Genomic DNA, 24010 nt, shown 5'->3' with positions numbered 1-24010 from the left:
ATCAGGGCAGATACCTTTAAACCAATAATTTATCCAAAATTAAATCTAGCAACAATCGGCATGAACATTTCTTCTTTTCTTCACCTTTTGATAATATAACAGCCGCAATAAAAAACTTGACCAAGAACAAGAACTCCACCTCATAACAACAACAACAAAAAATAAACCGACGAAAAATTCGTTTGTAAAACTTAATAATCAAGTGTTACCATCCTGGATGGTGCGTTTCCCAAAACTATAACAATGCGCTCTGTCATCTGCGCCACCCCCATCTCAGTGGCTCAGCGGTATGTCTGCGGACTTACAACGCTAAAAACCGGGTTTCGATACCCGTGGTGGGCAGAGCATACATAGCCCATTGTGTAGCTTTGTGCTTAATTCAAAACAACAACAGCTATCATCTGAGTTCATGGTTATGTGAAAAGAGTGACGGTCATACCCAACTATACAGTTAAAGCATCCCAAAAGTTGATGATAGATGTTGGCCAGTTGCCTTCCCGTTATAATTTATCAATTCAAAATTAGTGTCAACTACAGCAATTTAGCCCTTTTGTAGCTTTATGCAAATTTTCGTAACAAGTTGAGTTAAGCATTATAACCAAGCATATATATAATTATTCCAGTTTCTTTAAGTATTAAAATTAAATGTATGTCACTAGTTTTGTTATCAACCAGGTATAAACAAAGCATGCAACAAAACAAGTAGCCACATTAAAAACTATAAATATCACACAAAAAAAAAAACATAAGAAATAACACGAGTTAAGATGACTGCCAAAACCTATTTCAATACCAAATATAAAAACTTAGATGACTTGTTACATAAAGCTTGTCAAAACTACGGAATGAAAATTATACATCAGACTAGTCTTAACGCAGTTTTTTTTTTTTCGCACAAAGCTACACGAAGGCTATCTGCGCTAACATTCCCTAATTTAGCAGTGTAAGGCTAGAGAAAAGGCAGCTAATCATCTCCACCCACTGCCAACTCTTGAGCTATTCTTCTACTAACGAATAGTGAAATTGACCATAACGTTATAACGCCCCCACGGCCCAAAGGGCGAACATGTTTGGTGTGACTAGAACTCGAACCCGCTGTGTAGGTTTTTTCCGGTTTCCCTTGTGTACGTATGATGGTAGATTTTACATGCAAACTGGTAAACAACATGGAAAATAACACACTCAACTTTAAATCGCAAACAAGTTTGTTTGCTTTTTCTAAGGCAGTGTTCATTATTACGTTGTAAGGTAATGGTACCAAGATTTTGAAACTTGGCATTTCAGGGTTGGACCTGGCCGTTCTTTAACTTTAATCGACAATTCATATTTCCTCATTATACTTTTTATTTTAAAGGTGTTATTAAATCAATTTTTTGTGTTGTCTTGGAAAATAGGTTTTCATCCTCCTTATCTATCTGTGCTTTTTCATGTTGGAAGTGCAATGCTAATTTTTGTACGTCATAGTCTTTGCATATTTATTCGATGTAAAAAAGTCGGTAATTCGTTGTTCAGAAGTGATTTCTAGTTCAAAGCTTGTAGGCCCGGCATGGCCAGATGGGTTAAGGTGTTCGACTCGTAATCTGAGGGTCGCGGTTTCGAATCCCCATCGCACCAAACATGCTCGCCCTTTCAGCCGTGGGGGCGTTGTCATGTTTCGATTAATCTCACTATTCGTTGGTAAAAGAGTAGCCCAATAGTTGGTGATGCGTGATGGTGACAAGCTGCCTTCCCTCTTGTCTTACACTGCTAAATTAGGGACGGCTAGCGCATTTAGCTCTCGTGTAACTTTACGCAAAATTAAAAACAAACAAACAATCAAAGCTTGTATTGTTTTTGTTGGGTTTTTTTCACTACAGTTGCAATCGATTCGCTTTAATTCTATAATTTTTGGAAGCTATGGGCTGATATGAATTGAAATTAAGAAAGGTTTAACTACTTTGAAACAAGTAGTGTATTATTGTTACTGTCGATCCTTTGAGTGACGTTAAGAAAACTGAACCTCTTCATATCCAAGAGATTCAGTATAAATTGGATGTGGGGTTAATGAAATTCAGAACGTCTAAAATTTGATTACTGTGTCTGAATTTCCTGCAAAGCTAAAAGAGGTCTATCTGCGCTTATTTATTGTTTAGTTTACAGCAAAGCCACATCGGGCCATCTGCTGTATCCATCGAGGGAAATCGAATCCCTGATTTTAGCGTTGTAAGTTCCAAGATTTACCGCTGTTACACCGAGATACAAAAATGTGGTTAGAGAAGGAAGACCGTGGTTTCATACTCCAAACGCGTCATCGATGTATTTAAGCCAGGAATCAGGTCCAGTGTTGGTATTTTTACGTTACTTGTCAAGTGTCATTGTTTCAAATGCATGCATAAATATTACAGCATAAATAACAGCGATGCTATTATCCATTGAGAACCACTGAATTGGAGATACACTGTTCTAAAAACGAAAATATCCATTGTGAAGGATGAAACGCAAGATTTTTCTTACAGTATCTGTTGTCAGTCCACGTATGTACAAACTCTTTATGTGATTCGGCATTAATTCACTTACTGCATTGAAGGGCGTCCTCTGTATAGACACGTAAAAAGCTTCGACGTTCAATGTAAAGGGACGAGCATGTCCAGATGGTTAGGATTCTAGACTCGCAATCTAAAGGTCGCGGGTACGAATCCTCGTCACACCAAATATGCTCACATTTTCAGCCGTGGGGGCGTTCTAACGTGAAGGTCAATCCCATTATTCGTTGGTAAAAGAGTTGGCGGTGGGTGGTCATGGCTAACTGCCTGCCCTCTAGTCTTAGACTGCTAAATTAGGGACGTCTAGTGCTGATATCTCTCGTGTAGCTTTGCGAGAAATTCAAAAACAAGGCAATCTAAACAGTATTGTTATGTTGGTCACTAAGAGACATATCCTTGATTTGCGATAGCAAGTCTTAGGTATTATTTAAAGTGCACTAGAATGTAATTTAGTAACGGCACCAAAATAATAAGGATAAACCAAGACAGACTTTCAGTAGCATTTTCACATGTTGAAACTATAGGTCTAGTGGCATATCCGGTTTACATTACTTTGGTAAACCGTGTAATTCTGGGATGCGGCTTCTAGCAGGTTTTAAGTTCGTCCAGTAACTTCTTAAAGGAGTTCGCTTGTTTTGTAAGTTCATAGTCAATCTATTTTGCTTAAAGCTCAACTTTTTTTTTCGTAGGGTCACTTGTTAAATTTATTATCAACATTAAGGTGATCGAATATTTTTTGTTCATAAACGTTTCTGCTCATAATTACAAAACCTTTACATCTGTCCGATTATTTGATGATGATGTTGTTATCTAAGTTTTTTTTAAGAGCTAGTAGCTATTGGAGATTTAAGTTAGGCTTGATGATTTCTATGTCTTTGTCGGACATTCCTGACCTTTACGGTCACATTTTTGTTTCAATATCTTTGTTCGCGTGAGTTTGGTTGTCGCTTGTTGGTATCGAAAAGGCGTTTGGTGAGACATATAGAAGTTTCATGATTTGTTGAATCCGTAGTTGAACAAATTTCAGAAGTGGAATTAATATCTGAACCAGTGTTCACAGTTTTAATGTTGGTTTCTGTTGAGGTTGAGTTTGCGATATTGTGCTGAGTTTTGAACGTTTCTGTATTTTCAAAGGAATAGTTCCATCGAATAAGATACAAAAATGTTTCAGAGAAGACATGTTTAATCAGTCTTGGTTGGAAAGTTCAGCTGGAAGGTCATTTTCTAGTGTTACTTTTTTAGTTCTTGTCATGCTTTTTTGATTGTTATTAACATTTGTAACGAAAACCTCTGGTGTGATGGTTTGTTCGAGACAAAAATCCGGTTTTGACCAATAGGTGACACGATCAAAATTCGATTTTAATTTATTATTATTTAAATCAGTTGAAGCTTTCTACTAACAGTTACAATTTGTTTTAACAAAACGCTCCTAAATCAGCTATAAAGCAAAACGATTTGTCCAATTAAAAAAAATAGTTCTATCGTTTATTTCTAGTATTAAAGTGTATTCTATACACAAATATACACTACGGAAATTAAAGAAAATAGATTTCATAAAATATTAATAGATTCATATAGCGTTACGCACAACCTTAAATATGACAGTAATAATTAATATTCCCCAATTGTGATGTTACATTATGTGTCTAACATTACATCATGTAATTGAGTTACTTGTCATTAAACATTCGTTTTAAACATATTTCAGTACTGATTTATATATACAGTCCCTTAGTGAATTTTGAGAATAACAGTGTATAAAAACAGTAGTGATCCAAGCACACCATGTTCACGTTGTAGTCAATAGATACATCCAACATAGCGTAGTAGGAATGCCATTATTATACGCTCGTCTAATTATTGAAATTCCTTGAGGGACTACATATAGAATGCAGCCTTATAAAATTTAACAGGCCTTAATAATACTGTCTAGTGAAAAGTGACGTAACCATGCTTCGCAAGTTTGAAAACGGGGTTCACATCATAAGAATTGTTGCACATACGTTGTAAATATATCCGTGAGGAATGTTATTTTAAGTACGTTTATTAATATAGCAGTAATTTACAAACCCTATCAAGAGCATAATAAACATGCAAGTCTCTGTAATACCGAACTACTTTAAATAACCTATCATTCCAGAGAATACCACACGATAAAATAAAATACTAAAATATGAATGATACGTGGGGAAAATAAACCTTAAAAGGAAGGCTTCCATAGCAATCCAACTTGAAAACACACTCGGTAGGCCTAGCAGGGTAACATTTGTAGATTCCTATTGAAAACCTTCAAATAATTGGTAAATTAAAAAGTCTTAATGTACTATTAACATTAGGCCTAAGCTTGTCCACACGAAGTCACTAGTTTACATGATAAGGAAAACTTGTACGCTAATTTCAGCATCATATAATTTAAACCTAATTGTACAGTTAGAAAGCCAGTTGCAAATTTAACGGACTGCTTCAAAGACTCGCAAACTTGTTCAATAATAGCACTTCGTGATGTATTTTATACATAAAACGTTCTCTGAATAATACATCTTTAAGAAGAAAATATTTCAAAAACTCGTACCTATCAACCTTATATCATAAAAATATATTTACATCATGAAACGTATTTCTAATTATTACAAAAATAAATTTACACGCAATGCCACTCTATAATAGTCAGTACACAATTTCGCTTTATATGGCGTTCATATAGCTAACTACGTTTTTTTTTCTTTTATATAACATATTTCATAAATACTAAAAAGTTACCAGCATTACCATCATTAATATTAATATACACTTACCTTATTTGTATACGACTATAAAAAAAAATGCAAACAGTGAAGGCGGAGACAAAAATCCGGTTTTGACCAATAGGTGACACCATAATTAAATAAAACTTTAAAAGCTCCAAACCATGGCAGTCCCAATATCATAACCGTTACGCATATTTGATTTCAAGAAAATTAACAGACAAAACACGCGCCTGAATCATAACTACCTTTGTTGTATGTGTGCACACACACACATTTGATTACGAACAGTTATGACCTGCAGCTTCCTTATACTCAATATAATACACATTAAACCTAATCATTTGCTGTAGTTTGTAGCAAGTTCTAACACTAATATTACTGAATAGTTAGGTAACTTCTATATCATTTAAAGGAAAACGTACACAGTTAAACACATGTTTTTACTTTTATCTTAATTAATGTTTATTGTATTAGATTTTAGAATAACTGAATTGAGTATACTATATCAAAACGATTTTAGGTATATAACTCAGCAACTCGCGTGAAAACCACTAAACGGATGAAGGAAGATTTACATGGAAGTGTGGTGTACATTGGGCATGACAGCCTAACGTCGAGGGTGTTTGTTTGTTTTTTTATAGCAAAGCCACATTAGGCTATCTAATGTGTCCACCGATGAGAATCAAACCCCTGATTTTAGCGTTGTACATCCGGAGACGAGGTCGTTTGGAATAAAAACTACCCTGCCGAGCTTTTTTTCAAAATGTAAGGTCGTTAGAACTGGCATGTACGGATGTGGCGGCATGACCTAAGGACGTGATGCAGCCTCAAACTCGTTCTAATATAACGTGACTTCAGCAGAACAAATTGTAATATTTTTATAACATATGATTTACCCTAAACTCATAATATGATTTCACATGAATATTCCTAGAATTTAATTAGATTTATAGGCGGCTCTGTTTGTTCTTTCAATTTCGCGCAAAGCTACTCGAGGGCTATCTGCGCTAGCCGTCCCTAATTTAGTGGCGTAAGACTAAAGGGAAGACAGCTAGTCATCACCACCCACCGCCAACTCTTGGGATACTCTTTTACCAACGAATAGTGGGTATGACTGCACGTTATAACGACCCCACGGCTTAAAGTACGAGCATGTTTGTTGCGACCGGAATTCGAACCCGCGACCCTCAGATTACGAGTCGAATGCCTTAACCCTCCTGGCCATGCCGGCCAAGAGGCTCTGTAGTGAAACTACAAAATATTTAACTAACATTAAATATTGTTATAATTAAAATGTAAAAACATAGCAAATGTACACTAAATATTTAAAATTATTTAAGTTATACCTGAAATAAAAATTTCACCATTGATATAGTTAAAATTTTATTCTCCATGGAAAATACGAATCCCTGAGGGCACTTGAAACAATTTCTTTCAGTATTGAATGAATCTGAACCAATGAAACAGTTTATTATTAAGAGTTTTAATTTAGCAGCAGTTTGTAACAAGTGAGGGTTACTAATTTACTAAACATGGCGAAAAATAACCTGTTCTGGATGTGGAATTGAACTGAATAAATTGTACATTGCATGACCAAAGATTATTGTAACCTCATGATATTTTATTGTTTATTAGTAAGTTAGTAGTTTATCAATACCAATATTTATTCTAAGGGTTTTATAAGGAGATCAGTTGCAAGTTACATGAATTACATTCTCGCTAAACTTAAGAGCTTCCTAGGCTTTGAGACTTGTACCTACCAACAAGGTACTTTCCAAATAATTTTAAATTTAGAGCTATGCACGTTTTCATGGCAGCACTCTGGAGAAGAACACACAGTTTCTATAGCAGTGAGTGAAAAAATTTTATTTAGATCATGTAGTGAAATTCGTGCTGTTACATTACTGCTGAAGTTATGCTATGTCTTTGTAAAAATACTAACGTCCGACGTTAATCTGCTGAAATTATACAGTTTTTAATGTTCGAAATCTATAAACGTTCCTGGTCAGATATACGCAATTTCCCAATTACTAAGCGTTAATCAGAGTCATAAATTCCAAGGTTTATGGTATACCAACTATAGCAAACCAACAACATATATTGTCGGTTTATAAAAGATAAGGCGAGATCCTAGAAATTTCAATTAGCCCAACAATACGACACTACTTCGTCAAATACATATAGCTGATTCTTACACTCGAAAATTTTCAACAAATTTAGGGAATAGGATGGAATTTCGCAATACACATTTAATAAGTTTTATGTATTTCTATGTATAGATTAACTTGCACAAACGTCGATATTAAAGTAAATATATATAATAAAAAATCCGTTAGAGTGCGTCACGATAATTGTTAGAAATTGTACCATTTCTATGATATAAAATGTAGATGTCAATATTTCAACAATATAAAGAAACGTGCGAGACAAGCTGAAGGTTTGTTGTTTTTTAATATAAATACTTGAGCTTCTAAGTGAACTGTTGCAAATCGTTCTGCTGGCTTAATGAATTTACAAAAACTATATTGTTAGTACTCAATTATTTTCATGACTAATAACTCGCCAAGTTTATATGATTATTAAAGGCTGTCAGTCATCTGCCACTTACTTAACCCATTAGACAGCCCGAGTCATAACATTACTTTCATACAGCTTAAACTAATAAAAATGACCCGAAGTAACTGACAAGGATAGCAAACATTTACAACTGCAGTTTGAGATAAATTATTTAAAACCAGAAACTATATCTTCAATCCTCACATCAACATAACAAAGAGAGTCTGGCAAAAAAACAAAAACACAAAAAAACTTTGTTCTAATCAATGCTTATTAAAAGAAAAATTAATAACAACTGTAAAAAGCGGTAATTTCATAATTTCAATGTAAACTATTTTCATTTGAAAACTACAGCAGTTTTAAAAGTTACACAATGATAAATACACACAATAGGATAGTAATACGTTATCGAAATGAAAACTTGTACAGCCATGATGTAAGAAATAGTATCGGTCCCTCTTTCTTCCTCTACAGATGTATGCTAAGTAAACAACAATAATTACAATGCTGTAGCCAGAACAAAGTATTTCTTAATTTCTTGCTTATGGTTTGTTCAATTACTCATAAATTTTGTGCAAAGCTGCCCAAAGAGGGCATAGCCGTCCCTGATACTGAACTGATTAAATACAGGGAAGGCAACTAACTTGTCATTATCAAGATATCCCTATAACTTTGAAGAAAATGATAAGGGATCACTCTATATTACCAACCTCGACATGTGGCCAAACACGGGCACTAGCAAAAGAGATAAGGAAAAAGATACACTCCACACAAAGAACTATATAAAGCAAAATATTTCATATACCACAAGACAAATGGAGAAATAACAGAATAAAAAAAACAACACAAAAACAGTAAGGTTCATTCTAAAAACTAAATGGAAATGGGTTGAGCATGTAGCAACCTATTAGAATAATAAGTGGACATTAATAAAAATGAAATGAAAACCTAGGATACAAAAATGATCTAAGGAAAGGTAAAGAAAAAGATGGAGCAGCGGAAACAGGAATAAAATGGAGACAGTACACATGAAAAACTGGACTGATGGGAAGCTATATCCATGACGGACGACCACAGCTTAGATGGACCTTGTCATTAGCACCCACCTCACTACCTTTATTCAACTGAAAGGTGGGATACTTAGCCGTCACTCTTATTGTGCACAAACAGGCTCAAGATGTGGAGCGCGCTTACGCGGTAATGGAATGCGAACCATGAAACCTTGGATTCAATGTCCAGGCATGCTAACTACTAAGCCACGAAACTTAGTTCAGTCAATTTTGGAACAAAGCTATACTGACTTCTACTGTATTCACTGCGGGAAATAGAACCCCGCATTTTAACGTTGTAAGTCTATAAACTTACCGCTGGTCCACCAGGAGACACCACCCAATAGATTGTTTGTTTGAATTTAAACAAAACAATTCTGTCCACCACGGGTATCGAAACGCAGTTTCTAACAGTGAAAGTCCGTAGACGTACCGCTGTGTCACTTCTGGGGGAGGGAGCAAGACCAGTAGAAAGAAAGGTTTGTTTATTTTTGAATTTCGCGCAAAGCTACACAGGGCTAGCCGTCCCTAATTTAGCAGTGTAAGACTAGAGGGAAGGTAACTAGTCATCACCACCCACAGCCAAATCTTGGGCTACTCTTTTACCAAAGAATAGTGGGATTGACAGACACATTATAACGCCTCCACAGCTGAAAGGGCGAGCATGTTTGGTGTAACGAGAATTCGAACTGGCGACCCTCGGATTATGAGTCGAGTGCCTTAACCACCTGGCCATGCTCGACCTAGAAAGAATGGTAAAGAAAATCACTGTTTATCTGATTATTAGTAAACGAAATGAAACTCCTGTATGAACGTACAAATAATGTATTCGTCTTACATTCAGAGAGAAATGAATTTCTTATATATATATAAATAATTGGTGCCACTTTCTTAGCTCCATCTACATACTCAAAATAAGGTACTACCATTTTTTATTTACTTTTTTTTTTCATTCTTTTATGTTTATATATTTTTTTTATTTTAACTTGGAAGCGCAGTCACGTTCCCACAACTGTCTGCAGACAGTAAAGGGTTATATAGATGTGGGGCATTGTAGGCTTTTGCACCCGCATTTCGTTCTCCTAATTTCTAATTTTCTCATGTGAGACCAGCGAAATGGAAATTAAAACTGATAGACGGTGTATCCCCACCGCAATTTGGGTCCTAATTCCGCAGTCACCTCCAAAACCTAGGATACATTTTATAATCCCACATTGTAGCTTGTACCCTAGGATCCCTTTTAGCAATAGGCAACGTATTTTGTTTCATGTTAATGTGTTTTGTTTATGGCTTAGAAATTTATGGTTATAAGGCCCGTTCCAAAGAAAACAAATAGACATAACTGATTTTACTAGCGTTAAAATTTGATCATAACGAACATTTCCGTCACCGACCAAAGGGTTAGATAACCAATAGTTTTTGTTGTTTTCTTCAAAAGAATTTCCTGCCACTGTTTTTTTTTTTAAATACTTAATTTCATTTTAAGGAAAGTAAATATAAACAATTATGATAGTTTATTCCACTTTACAGATCCACAGGATAATCCCTCCTGCAAAGCATACATGCTAAAAACATTTTCAGTAGTTCAGGCACTTGAGCCACTGTCTCAGTTTTGGTACCGTATTATCAACTAAAAATATACAATTTATAGATATTAAAAACATTCTGCCCTTACCTTGGAACTACTTGCTACCGAGGTCTCGCTGACGTCACTTTGACAAGCATCATCATCATCCAATGAGACAGAAGAAAGACTGGAGATGAATGAACACGTACTGGAATCCGACAGACGACGATTCTTAGAGGCACACACAGCTATATCGTCCAACGTGACCTGAAGATAATCCTGAGAAGGTTTCACGTACCCGTCCGATATTTGAATATCCTTGTCAGTGAAACTGCTATGGTCACTTACGACCACCGAAGGCATTGTAAGCATTGGACAAGAAACCGACTGCATTATTGTCACAGATCGTTTTCTGTGAACCTCTTCTCGGGTTTTCTCATCGTTGCCTGACGTCATCACACAAAAAGTGTTCCTATGGGTTTCAAACGGAAGTGATAAACGTGTAAAACCTTCGTTACCCTGTTCGATGGCAGAGTCTGTACTGCAAGACCTGTGTGTGCGGGCAGTAACTGTTGAAGAAACACACCTCGGAGAAGAATAAATTTGAATACATTGTCCAAAGGATTCTGAAGTCCCCTTTTCATCCAGTGGATAGCTACTACTTCTCAGAGAATCGGGAGACATCTCGCTGTCAAAACTAGCATGACCACTGTCAACACTACATCTTTGAAGGTAAAGATCACTTATTTCTAACGACCTACGAAACATTTTGGTCACATCTTCAAAGTCTGCACCTCTATTCATTTCAATAGCATTATTCCGTGTTTCAAACGTCTTTGATAAAAAGCAGTCATTACCATCCCTGTCTGAGTCGCCCATTTCCACAACTTCCTTGAAGGTTATTTCATTTGTTTTCTCGGATTTGTGTATATTCAACTGCTTTTCGAGTCTATAGTTCCTGGGTAAACACTCAATTGAAGAGGAGCGACCCCACGAAGAAATACGAAGAGACATTGGGCAGTTTTTACACTTTCCTTTCAATTTGTCGATTCCACGTTTTTTTCAAAGACAAAAGATTATCTGAACAAATTAATAAATTGGAATTAGGCACGTGACATTAATACCACTGTTTATAAAGTTTAATTACAAGAAATTACATGAGAATTTGTAACGTCAGCCCTGATTAATGTTGTTTCTACAAATACGAAAAAATATTAACCCCGGATTTCAGAGTTATAAGCATTTAAACTCTGAGCTGAGTCACAGTTAACCATTCAGTAACCGTGTCATCGTGTCTCTTGCCAAGGTTAGATATATAGGTTATACAGGTTCGAAAATTAAACAGCTGAATACATTACATTTTAATGGAAAATGTATTTACAGAAAGTATAAAATATTTTAACATTCAAAATTCAGTAAATGTACATTTCATTCTTGAGGCTTAGCTGTAGAGGAAAATAGGAAAATTGTAACAGTCACGCCACTTGAAATTCTTTTAGGCAAGATTTGAGTAAATTAATCTACGAGGCATTTTTCCCCTTTATATTAGTTATATTTTTGTGTTCCAGCAATATCAAACGTAGGACGCACATATATCCGATTAGATTTTATAACTCATCACGACCTCTACAAACTTATCCTCAAACTAAAATTATTTAAGCAGGATCAAAGTAATCTATAATACACTGAGCGTAGTCAAATATATCAATCTAAAGGATTTAACCAAAGTTTAAGTCCAAAACTGTAATTAGATCTCAGATCGATCAAGAGATGACGGAGCTATGAGCTAAAAGTTTTTACTTACAAAAACAAAAGAAAACTCAGAACCATTCTATGAGTCGCTTAGTCACGTCTTATTTTTAAGAAACAATAAATAGCTTAATGATACAATCACACTTCTTTCATTCTTTACTACAATCAACTAAAGATGATGCATTGATAATAACATGAACACTGTCCGGTATTTGGTATTTCTTCTAACATACTGGCCAGATGGTCTGGTAAGAGGTCCCATGCTTCATGCAGAGTTGTCCATAATTTAGAACTGTGACCTCGTGAAGGACAACTAAGCAATTCGTTTCGCCCGCCATTTAAATAGCTACTTTCAGCCACTTACAGGTTGGACTGCCACATTTTTTTTTTTTAATAACGTCAAAGCTGAAAATGAGTAACGTGTTCAGTATCATATCGTCGGCTCGAACTCTGAAGCTTCCGATACGTAGCCCAAAACATTAAACATCATTTCTACCAATGTGTATTAATTCATTTCCGATAATTTACAAAACTGATGTTTTTAACCCTACCCTTATTTCACACCGTATATTTTCCGTCTGCCCAAGAAAGGCCATGATCGTCACTATGATTTTAAGTTCTTAAATTACAATCCGAAAAATCACAGAATTCGAGTCAAGACGCTGTATATATCCTAGAGGATTAGTACTATAGAATAAGATTTTTTTAAACATTACATATCCCTTTAGTCTGAATGAATAAAATGTGAACGTGATATTAAGCGATGGAAGACAATCATATATAGCGATTCACTGATTAACATTCAAGTAATTTCAGTAAGCCACCGTCTTACAATATGTTACAACAAATAGGTTTCAATTTCAGCTTAGAAACGAAAAACACCAATTTGTTTTTATATCGCTTTGAGTAATTTTGTATTTCTACCAGTTACAACAATCAGTGTACATACACTGCAAAAAATAAGTGAAATAATTTATTTTCTACGTAAAACACATGCAACATGCAGTACTTAATTAGCGTGATTAATATAAAACTAATGGTATTTTGTGTGACTTGTATAGTATTAGGGGCAGTATAAACAATCAAGGTTAATATAAAACTAATGGTATTTTGTGTGACTTGTATAGTATTAGGGGCAGTATAAACAATCAAGGTTAATATAAAACTAATGGTATTTTGTGTGACTTGTATAGTATTAGGGGCAGTATAAACAATCAAGGTTAATATAAAACTAATGGTATTTTGTGTGACTTGTATAGTATTAGGGGCAGTATAAACAATCAAGGTTAATATAAAACTAATGGTATTTTGTGTGACTTGTATAGTATTAGCGGCAGTATAAACAATCAAGGTTAATATAAAACTAATGGTATTTTGTGTGACTTGTATAGTATTAGGGACAGTATAAACAATCAAGGTTAATATAAAACTAATGGTATTTTGTGTGACTTGTATAGTATTAGGGGCAGTATAAACAATCAAGGTTAATATAAAACTAATGGTATTTTGTGTGACTTGTATAGTATTAGGGGCAGTATAAACAATCAAGGTTAATATAAAACTAATGGTATTTTGTGTGACTTGTATAGTATTAGGGGCAGTATAAACAATCAAGGTTAATATAAAACTAATGGTATTTTGTGTGACTTGTATAGTATTAGGGGCAGTATAAACAATCAAGGTTAATATAAAACTAATGGTATTTTGTGTGACTTGTATAGTATTAGGGGCAGTATAAACAATCAAGGTTAATATAAAACTAATGGTATTTTGTGTGACTTGTATAGTATTAGGGGCAGTATAAACAATCAAGGTTAATATAAAACTAATGGTATTTTGTGTGACTTGTATAGTATTAGGGGCAGTATAAACAATCAAGGTTAATATAAAACTAATGGTATTTTGTGTGACTTGTATAGTATTAGCGGCAGTATAAACAATCAAGGTTAATATAAAACTAATGGTATTTTGTGTGACTTGTATAGTATTAGGGGCAGTATAAACAATCAAGGTTAATATAAAACTAATGGTATTTTGTGTGACTTGTATAGTATTAGGGGCAGTATAAACAATCAAGGTTAATATAAAACTAATGGTATTTTGTGTGACTTGTATAGTATTAGGGGCAGTATAAACAATCAAGGTTAATATAAAACTAATGGTATTTTGTGTGACTTGTATAGTATTAGGGGCAGTATAAACAATCAAGGTTAATATAAAACTAATGGTATTTTGTGTGACTTGTATAGTATTAGGGGCAGTATAAACAATCAAGGTTAATATAAAACTAATGGTATTTTGTGTGACTTGTATAGTTTAGGGGCAGTATAAACAATCAAGGTTAATATAAAACTAATGGTATTTTGTGTGACTTGTATAGTATTAGGGGCAGTATAAACAATCAAGGTTAATATAAAACTAATGGTATTTTGTGTGACTTGTATAGTATTAGGGGCAGTATAAACAATCAAGGTTAATATAAAACTAATGGTATTTTGTGTGACTTGTATAGTATTAAGGGCAGTATAAACAATCAAGGTTAATATAAAACTAATGGTATTTTGTGTGACTTGTATAGTATTAGGGGCAGTATAAACAATCAAGGTAAAATAAAACTAATGGTATTTTGTGTGACTTGTATAGTATTAGGGGCAGTATAAACAATCAAGGTTAATATAAAACTAATGGTATTTTGTGTGACTTGTATAGTATTAGGGGCAGTATAAACAATCAAGGTTAATATAAAACTAATGGTATTTTGTGTGACTTGTATAGTATTAGGGGCAGTATAAACAATCAAGATTAATATAAAACTAATGGTATTTTGTGTGACTTGTATAGTATTAGGGGCAGTATAAACAATCAAGCTTAATATAAAACTAATGGTATTTTGTGTGACTTGTATAGTATTAGAGGCAGTATAAACAATCAAGGTTAATATAAAACTAATGGTATTTTGTGTGACTTGTATAGTATTAAGGGCAGTATAAACAATCAAGGTTAATATAAAACTAATGGTATTTTGTGTGACTTGTATACTATTAGGGGCAGTATAAACAATCAAGGTAAAATAAAACTAATGGTATTTTGTGTGGCTTGTATAGTATTAGAGGCAGTATAAACAATCAAGGTTAATATGAAACTAATGGTATTTTGTGTGACTTGTATAGTATTAGGGGCAGTATAAACAATCAAGGTTAATATAAAACTAATGGTATTTTGTGTGACTTGTATAGTATTAGGGGCAGTATAAACAATCAAGGTTAATATTAAACTAATGGTATTTTGTGTGACTTGTATAGTATTAGGGGCAGTATAAACAATCAAGGTTAATATAAAACTAATGGTATTTTGTGTGACTTGTATAGTATTAAGGGCAGTATAAACAATCAAGGTTAATATAAAACTAATGGTATTTTGTGTGACTTGTATAGTATTAGGGCAGTATAAACAATCAAGGTTAATATAAAACTAATGGTATTTTGTGTGACTTGTATAGTATTAAGGGCAGTATAAACAATCAAGGTTAATATAAAACTAATGGTATTTTGTGTGACTTGTATAGTATTAGGGGCAGTATAAACAATCAAGGTTAATATAAAACTAATGGTATTTTGTGTGACTTGTATAGTATTAAGGGCAGTATAAACAATCAAGGTTAATATAAAACTAATGGTATTTTGTGTGACTTGTATAGTATTAGGGGCAGTATAAACAATCAAGGTTAATATAAAACTAATGGTATTTTGTGTGACTTGTATAGTATTAGGGGCAGTATAAACAATCAAGGTTAATATAAAACTAATGGTATTTTGTGTGACTTGTATAGTATTAGGGGCAGTATAAACAATCAATCATGGGCATTTGCGCAATTTGACGCATAAATAATTTCGATGTGTTTTAAAATATTTGGTATTTACATGGACACCCAGAGGTCATTCCAGGATTAAACTGGATTACCGTAAGCACAATCTTTCCTATTAACAGTACTATTGTCTATCTCCATACTGTTTTGATATCTTATTCATGCACATGTGTTCTTACACACACAATTTTTTTTTTTTTATAATTTCACACTAATATTATAAATGCTTTCAATTTCAAGAAAAACGTGTATGGATCTTGAACTGTGCATAACACCTAACATGTGTTTAATATAAGAATAAACATTATATTTCAGTATTGTGAAAAGCATCGCATTCAGACTTATTGTGATGTAATACCACATAAAACACTTGGGCCCGGCATGGCCTAGCGCGTAAGGCGTGCGACTCGTAATCCGAGGGTCGCGGGTTCGAACCCGCGTCGCGCTAAACATGCTCGCCCTCCCAGCCATGGGGGCGTTATAATGTGACGGTCAATCCCACTATTCGTTGGTAAAAGAGTAGCCCAAGAGTTGGCGGTGGGTGGTGATGACTACCTGCCTTCCCTCTAGTCTTACACTGCTAAATTAGGGACGGCTAGCACAGATAACCCTCGAGTAGCTTTGTGCGAAATTCCAAAAAACAAAAACATAAAACACTTATTAAATCACGCTTCGCCAGTCGGAACTGCATGGCTAGGTGGTTGGGGTGCTCGACTCATAATCTGAGAGTCGCGGGTTCAAAGCCCTGTCACACCAGACATATCCATCCATGGAGACATTATATCGTTACGGCCAAACACACTATTCATTGGTACACGAATAGTCTAAGAAATACAGTGGATGGTTTTGTTTTGTTTTGTTTTCAATTTTGCGTGAAGCTACACTAGGTCTGCCTGTGTTATTCGTCTCTAATTAAGCAGTGTAAGATTAGAGGGAAGGCAGCTAGTCATCACCACTCACCGCTAACCTTTTGGGATACTCTTTTACCAACGAATAGTAGGTTTGATCGTAACATTATAACGTCCCCACGGGTGAAAGGGTGAGCATGTTTAGTATGATGGAGATTCGAGCCCGCAATCCTCAGATTACGAATCAAGAACCTTAGCCACCAGGCCACGATGGTCCGCAATGCTAAATTGGTCTGCTAAATTAGGGGCAGCTACGGTAGATAGCCCTTGTATAGCTTTGCACGAAATTCAAAACAAACAAAGCCCCACCAGGATAAGGTGTTCATTTTTTTTTTAATCTTCATACTTGCAATGTTTTTTGTTGTTTTTTTTCAAATTAGACTTGGTTATTGTTAGAGATATTTCGTTTTGTATAAAACGAACCAAATTATATGTACACTACAATATATTTTGAGATACTTGGCATTTTATACCTGAACAAAACTGAGTTCTGAGGTAACTACGTTCATATATAACCATCCATAATTAAACTTCTCATCGCGAGGAGGGCAGCTGGTTTGCAGTACCCACCGTCTTAGGGCTAGTTTTAACAGAATATGTGAAGTGAGTTGCGTTTAAAATTTGCCAACCCCTATAAACTTTTTAGCTACTTATTGCAAACTCCAGCCTGGAACTTTTTTATCCTTAACCACTAGGTCACGCCTTTTACCTACGACTTTTACGATATATTATCTTTCTAACTTTAAACATAGCCCAATTTTTTTTCTGAAATAGTTTATCTTTAAGCATAACTTCCAACATAGTTTCAAACCGTAAGAATAAAAAGTGATGCAACTCTAAAATAAACGTCTTTTTCGCATTGCTAACTAATGTCTTACTATACGACAGGCCCAAAAGTCTTAGGTAAATTAGTTCTATTACTTATAAACTGGAAGGTTGCAAAGATGGTTTCGTCACACTTACAGACCTAGTAGATTGTCATCACAAGATTTATTATTTCAAAACAACGGAAGAATGATTACATAACCGACTTCAGAACTCACAGAAACACAAAGGCAGAGGAGATTTAGAAAAGAATCAGATATTTTGAAAAATGTTCATACATAAAAAAATATATTAACCTCAAGCCCAATTACGGTACTGTTCACATTTTAACCTATATTTTAATACAACAAAATAAAATCAAAAGCTCATAATTTCTTTTTTAAAGTACTAAAGTTGTCAATAGAATTATACATGAAAATAAACAGCTGACGAGTAGGTCGAGTTAACTTCCCACGAAGTGCCATAGTTGGGAACAAGTTACTTCTAAGAAAGTGACGTTCAGTGTGGGTCTCGGACATCAACTATTTACAAGAACGCCTTCAAATGTTTATCACTACTTTCAACAATTTAATGTTCTGGGCTACAACCGTTAAGGGAATAAAAACAAATGTGTTTCTAATCAATGTTAATTCAAACGTGGTGCTCTTAATAAATTCTCCCTATATAAATATTTTGCATTCACAGAGAGCTTGCAAGAAAAGGCTTCATAGTATACAATCTAGACCGTAATGGCAGTTACAACCCACAGTAAAAAATACGTAATAATATGAAATAGGAGGGCTCACTGGTCTTCTACCTCCCTCAGCATCCATACCTTCATGCATTTTGTAAAGATTATCGGTGCAAATCATATACGTGAACAACAACAAAACAAAAAAAACAACATTTTTGTTATCTCCTGGTAACATAAATAAACTCTAATGGCATCGTACTTGGTCACATGACACTAGTTACACCTAAAGCGGAACCTTTACGAAGTGACGTCAGTTTGTGTGTGTGTGTGTGTTTTTTTTATTTAATTATTATTTGTTAGTTTTTGCCAGCATTTAAGCTTGGTTTGTAGAAAGCTATCTTTATAATTTTGAAAAAGAGTCTCTAAAACGCAATGTTACACAACAATTCTTGAGACTAAATAGCAACTTGACGTTTTCCTTTATAAACAAAACGCTATATATAACATGGTTTTAACTGAAGAACTCGTGTTGGAGAATAAACTATATATAACTTTCATACTCTTATATGCAGTATAAAAATGAACTACACTTATTACTTATTACGTTTAATATTTATTCTTACACCATGCTACATAAATAATTATAAATCTATGGAAATAAACCCTAGCAACGCTTCTATTTAAATACAATGAAGTAATGTTCGAATTTATTGTGTGAAACCAACTGTCCTACAATTTTCTACTCAACTCGTATGATTTCTGGAGGTATGTCATTATCCAAGTTATATGGTCTCAATGGGGATATATCAATGTCTAGTTTGGCATTTTCTACCCAACTCATGAGGAAGCATGTCAAATTACCCAAATCATATAATTATTGAAGCTATATCATTAGCCAAATCATATTATTGTGGAAGGTATATCATTACCCAAGTTATATGATCAGCAGGGATATACCATGACTTAGATGATATGATTGCTGAAAGTATGTCACCACCCAAACTACATGATAACTGTACATATATCACTACCCAAACCATATGACTGCTGAAAGTATTTCACCATTCAAGTCATATGATCAATGGAAGTATGTTAATATCTTGTTTGGCATTTTCCACCCAACTCGTATGAAGTTAGGTCACAGTGTGCAAATTATTTGGTCAATGGAAATATGTCACTATACAAATCATATGATTGTGGAAGGTATATCATTCGGGTAATTATACACCTTCAGCAATCTTATGATTTGATTGATTATGTATCTCCAGTGATCACGTAATTTGGGTAATAATAGCAATGATACACCTTCCACAATGGCATGAACTGTTTTAATAGCACATGAACATAAAAACTGAATAGCAACTCCAATTAATGCAAAACAAAAATCTTCTTTCATATAGTTGTATATAACATAAAATTTGAGAATGATAAAAGGTATTAACTATATGAATTTTTTTTTCAAAATAACCTCCCCACAGAGTTACAAACTTTTATCTACCTTACACTATAGTTTTTAAAGTTAAAAAAAATAAAAAAGTAAAACAGTGGCATTTAGTAACTTTGTCATTATCCTTTATGATATTTTTAATATGAAAATTATTTTGAATAAGATACACCAATGTTTAATCATGTAAACATGTAAGGTACATGTTAGATCTCAAAATTATCCAACCCCTCCTCCAAAAAATGCATGGACTAAATGTGTATTATTCTCTAATGATGAAACATTGTAAGTTATTACATGAAGATGATGTTAAAGTTTAAGTATTAGATTTACAAAGCTGTTCCTCCCTATGTACATTTCATAACTTACATATCCAGCACAGGAGCAGCAACAATGCCAGATATATCCAGCACAGGAGCAGCAACAATGCCAGATATATCCAGCACAGGAGCAGCAACAATGCCAGATATATCCAGCACAGGAGCAGCAACAATACCAGATATATCCAGCACAGGAGCAGCAACAATACCAGATATATTCATTTAAACTACATCTTTTATTCCCTAATTACAAGTTTATTATTTTTGGATACTTATATAAACTGATGGTATATTTAAACAACATACTCCTATAGTTATTGTATTTATGTTATTCTTTAAAAATACAGTAAAACTGAGCATGAACTGCAGACAGTATGTAATAGCAATATATTGGTTGTTTCCATTTCAAATCTTTAAATATTGGTACAGATGCTTCACATCAGTAAACTGTTTCACATTAGTTATATTTGGTATTATTATATGTCAAATTAAAAACTCTTACTTCACAATAGACTTTACACTGCTTACCTACAAGTAAACTTAAGCCTATAAAGTAAACCTCAACAGCTGAGAAGAGAGATTATAAAATAAAATATTAATATCACCAGTTAGTGTGATACAAAATTATTAAACATGTTTTCTGTACTTATAACCTAAATGAAAGTATAAAACCAATATGAAATAATATACTTACTCCAAATTTAAACCTCTGTGCCACTGCAGTTAAGTTAAACAAGCTGTAATAACAAATACATTATGATATTACATTTTGGGGAAGTAATCTTTACATAACTTGGCCAACTACCATATTCCAACTCATTGGGAATTTAATTAACAGAAAATTGAAAGAGTACACTGTAAACTTACATCTTGATAGCACACATGGGCTGCTTCTTGTGTGTAATATATGGAATAAGGTGATCATTCTGTTATTTCTTGTGTGGGAAAATGTATGTATTTTTTATCTAGTCTGTTATCTTTAGTTTCTAGAATGGTTTGGAATATATTGGTTGAGAAACTATAAACCTGTACAAGCAATACAGTCTTAGATCTTGTTATGTTTGTCATGTTAAAGTGTTTCTACCCTATACTACACTACTGATCTTCCACACAATATATATATCTCATACTCCATAACTATCTGGCTTGACAAAAATCAACTTTCAGACAGAACAACAGAGCACTGTTCAGAGAGAAAAACAGCCTATCAAGATTAGAAAGTGAGGCTGTATAAACAAATAAACAGCTAAAACAGAAACATAAGATGAGTCTGATCAGTATGAGCTTTCAGTTGATACATTTTTAAAAAACAAGTCTTAAACAGAATATTACTTGCAATAAAATATACAAAAGATTCCTCTATATAAAAAATAACTTTTGCCTAAACACTTTACAAAACTACTAGATATTTAATTATTTACCTTTATATTAGTCAAATGAACTGGAGAAAGCCATGGGTTTTAATAATAATAAATTTAGTGGTCCAGAAATAATCAAGTTTGAAGAGTACATACAATTTTTATAAATTCACATGTACACATATAGTTACATCTTTTTTTTTTTATCACAAAGGGCCAACAGTGGCTTTAAAATCTAGAAAACAACCTTTGGTGCAACTAATAATTAGTTTTTTCTACAACAAAAGTAATATCTAACAGCATGCAGGAAATAAAAATACAGATATGGATACAAATATAAAAGCATCAAAATCACTTTCTCTTTCATACACTTGGAAAATTTTTCCTTATTAACATTTCCCACTGTATATGGTATAAAAACTACAATTCACTGCTATTTCAAAATTTTATTGAGCAACTAAGAACGTTAAAATTAAGATTTCTTTATATAAATATATATAACTTGTAATTAAAAAAAAAAACTCTTCATTAAGAGGTATTAGTGAAATATTAAATTCAATAGAGGTAAATAATATTTAAAAAACAATTTCTTTAAGTAGTAATAGAATTATTTATTTCAGGTCAATTTTAAGAAATTACTAAAGCAAATTTACATACACACTTCAATTATAATATGTAATTTGCATAATCACATATTAATAATGTACATTTTTTTCAGAAATGTGTTCGAACTAAATGTTCTTTGCTCAAGATGCGTTTCAAGGAACAAAAGTTACACCTGATTCTAAATCTAACTTTAGTGCAATTACTTTGTGTTGTAATTCATTATTTTTGCTTTTTAATTATCACCTTTATCTTTATAATCTTTTTTAAAAATGCTACTCAATATAAATTATTGGAATATTTCGATTTAGCCCTACCGCTCTCAGTATTATACATATAACCTAGTTAAAAATAAAATGAGCATAAAAAAAACTTCAAAGAAAATAAAATATTTGGGGCGATATGTTACGATTACGCTAACCTGATGTACTACTAGTCCTAGAGTCATACTTGTGGGTTGTAAAGCTTGTTGTGTGGTCTATAAAATTCAAGTTATACTTACTAATCTTTGCTTCACGTTCTAGTCGTACGAGGCTAATGCAGTAATGGTAAAGCCTACTGGCCCACTGCTTCAACTTGCACTTCTACTTGAGTAGTTCAGGTCATCATTATCATATCAGTGAATTTCATTCGTTTATAATAGTTAGGATTATATTAAAGCAGAAGCATGTCATCTGTCAATTTGAATTTGGTTCGTAACAAAATACCTTATCAAAACTAGTGTAAACACAGAACTGATCCAGTCCCTTCTTTGTTACGCTTCCCAAACGTCTAAGCCCTTCTGATCGTATTAGATGATAGTAAATAACAGCAACTGTAACACTAACACTACTATTTTAACTTTAGCTGCATGTGTCAGTGTCGTTAGTAATGCCATCTAGCTTCAATCTAGTAAATTATTCACTAAAAGTGGGAAACCTTTTTTTGCTTTCGCTTTTATGTTCAATCATCATCCTTCTCGTTTCTTTTTTTGTTTAGGGAAGGCTCATTTAAAATTCACCATAATGAATATTTAAATGCTATAAATCCACCCAGACAGTATTTTAAGAAAACAAAAATAACGTCACAGTTGGGAAGTTCTTGTTTAGGTAAATAAGAACTATCAAAACCAACAATGTCAATCTGTGTGAAAAAATTGCTTGTTTTTTGTTTATAAGTGCAAAGCTACATAATGGGCTATCTGCAATATATCTATCTGGGTACCCCAGTGGCTTGGCAGTAAGTCTACAAGATAACAACACAAAACATCGGTTTTCGATATCCTTGGTGGACAAAACAAGAACCAATTCTACTACTGTCAGTAGAACCTTTGATTTTAGCGGCATAAGTCTGTAAATGTACTTCTGATCCACAACAGACGTTAATATTAATGCATGTTTATTACGAGAGATTTTGTTTAATCCTCAACACACACAAACTCGAAGTCTTATCTGAATTAATACTGGCTAACTGCTGTGTATTGTAAAATGTAACCAGTGTTAGAAATTGTAGATCATCAATCAAATATTTAAGTTATAAACTGTCGTGACTACTGGTATAAAAATATTCAACTTGTAATTATTTTTATGAGAATAGGATGCGAAAACATATAAACGAGATTCACAAGGTAAATTACGTTGAAATATAGTACTGAAGATTTTCAACCTTTAGACGAAAGCGTAGCCAAGGGTGGGCTAAAGAGAAACTGGCCCCTCTGAGAATTCTAGGCATATTGATTACATTTTTCAACTTTTATATATAATAAACTTGTTTTGAATAATTTCAATTAAAAAATCGAACTTATTCAAAGACTATCGTATTTTATTAAACATTTAGATCAAT

At 33.6% G+C, this 24010-nt stretch overlaps 1 protein-coding gene across 2 annotated transcripts in view; it reads right to left on the bottom strand.

Moving 5' to 3' along the window:
- Positions 1–23009, bottom strand: part of LOC143229827 (uncharacterized) — a 55664-nt gene extending 32655 nt beyond the window's left edge. The window contains exons 1-3 of one of the 2 annotated variants that reach the window (XM_076462637.1): positions 22692–22998; positions 20923–20965; positions 10550–11521 (exon numbers count right to left, since the gene is read on the bottom strand). In XM_076462637.1, the coding sequence (XP_076318752.1) occupies positions 10550–11455 (906 nt within the window). In that variant the 5' untranslated portion in view covers positions 11456–11521; positions 20923–20965; positions 22692–22998. Of the gene's footprint in view, positions 1–10549; positions 11522–20922; positions 20966–22691 lie in introns of both variants that reach the window. The other variant, XM_076462636.1, reaches the window with a different exon arrangement.
- Between the last annotated feature and the right edge of the window lie 1001 nt (positions 23010–24010).

The sequence above is a fragment of the Tachypleus tridentatus genome, chromosome 10, assembly GCF_004210375.1.
Source record: "Tachypleus tridentatus isolate NWPU-2018 chromosome 10, ASM421037v1, whole genome shotgun sequence".
Lineage (NCBI taxonomy): Eukaryota > Metazoa > Arthropoda > Merostomata > Xiphosura > Limulidae > Tachypleus > Tachypleus tridentatus.
The sequence above is the reverse complement of the archived record's forward strand: the minus strand, read 5'-3'. Positions and strand labels throughout refer to the sequence as shown.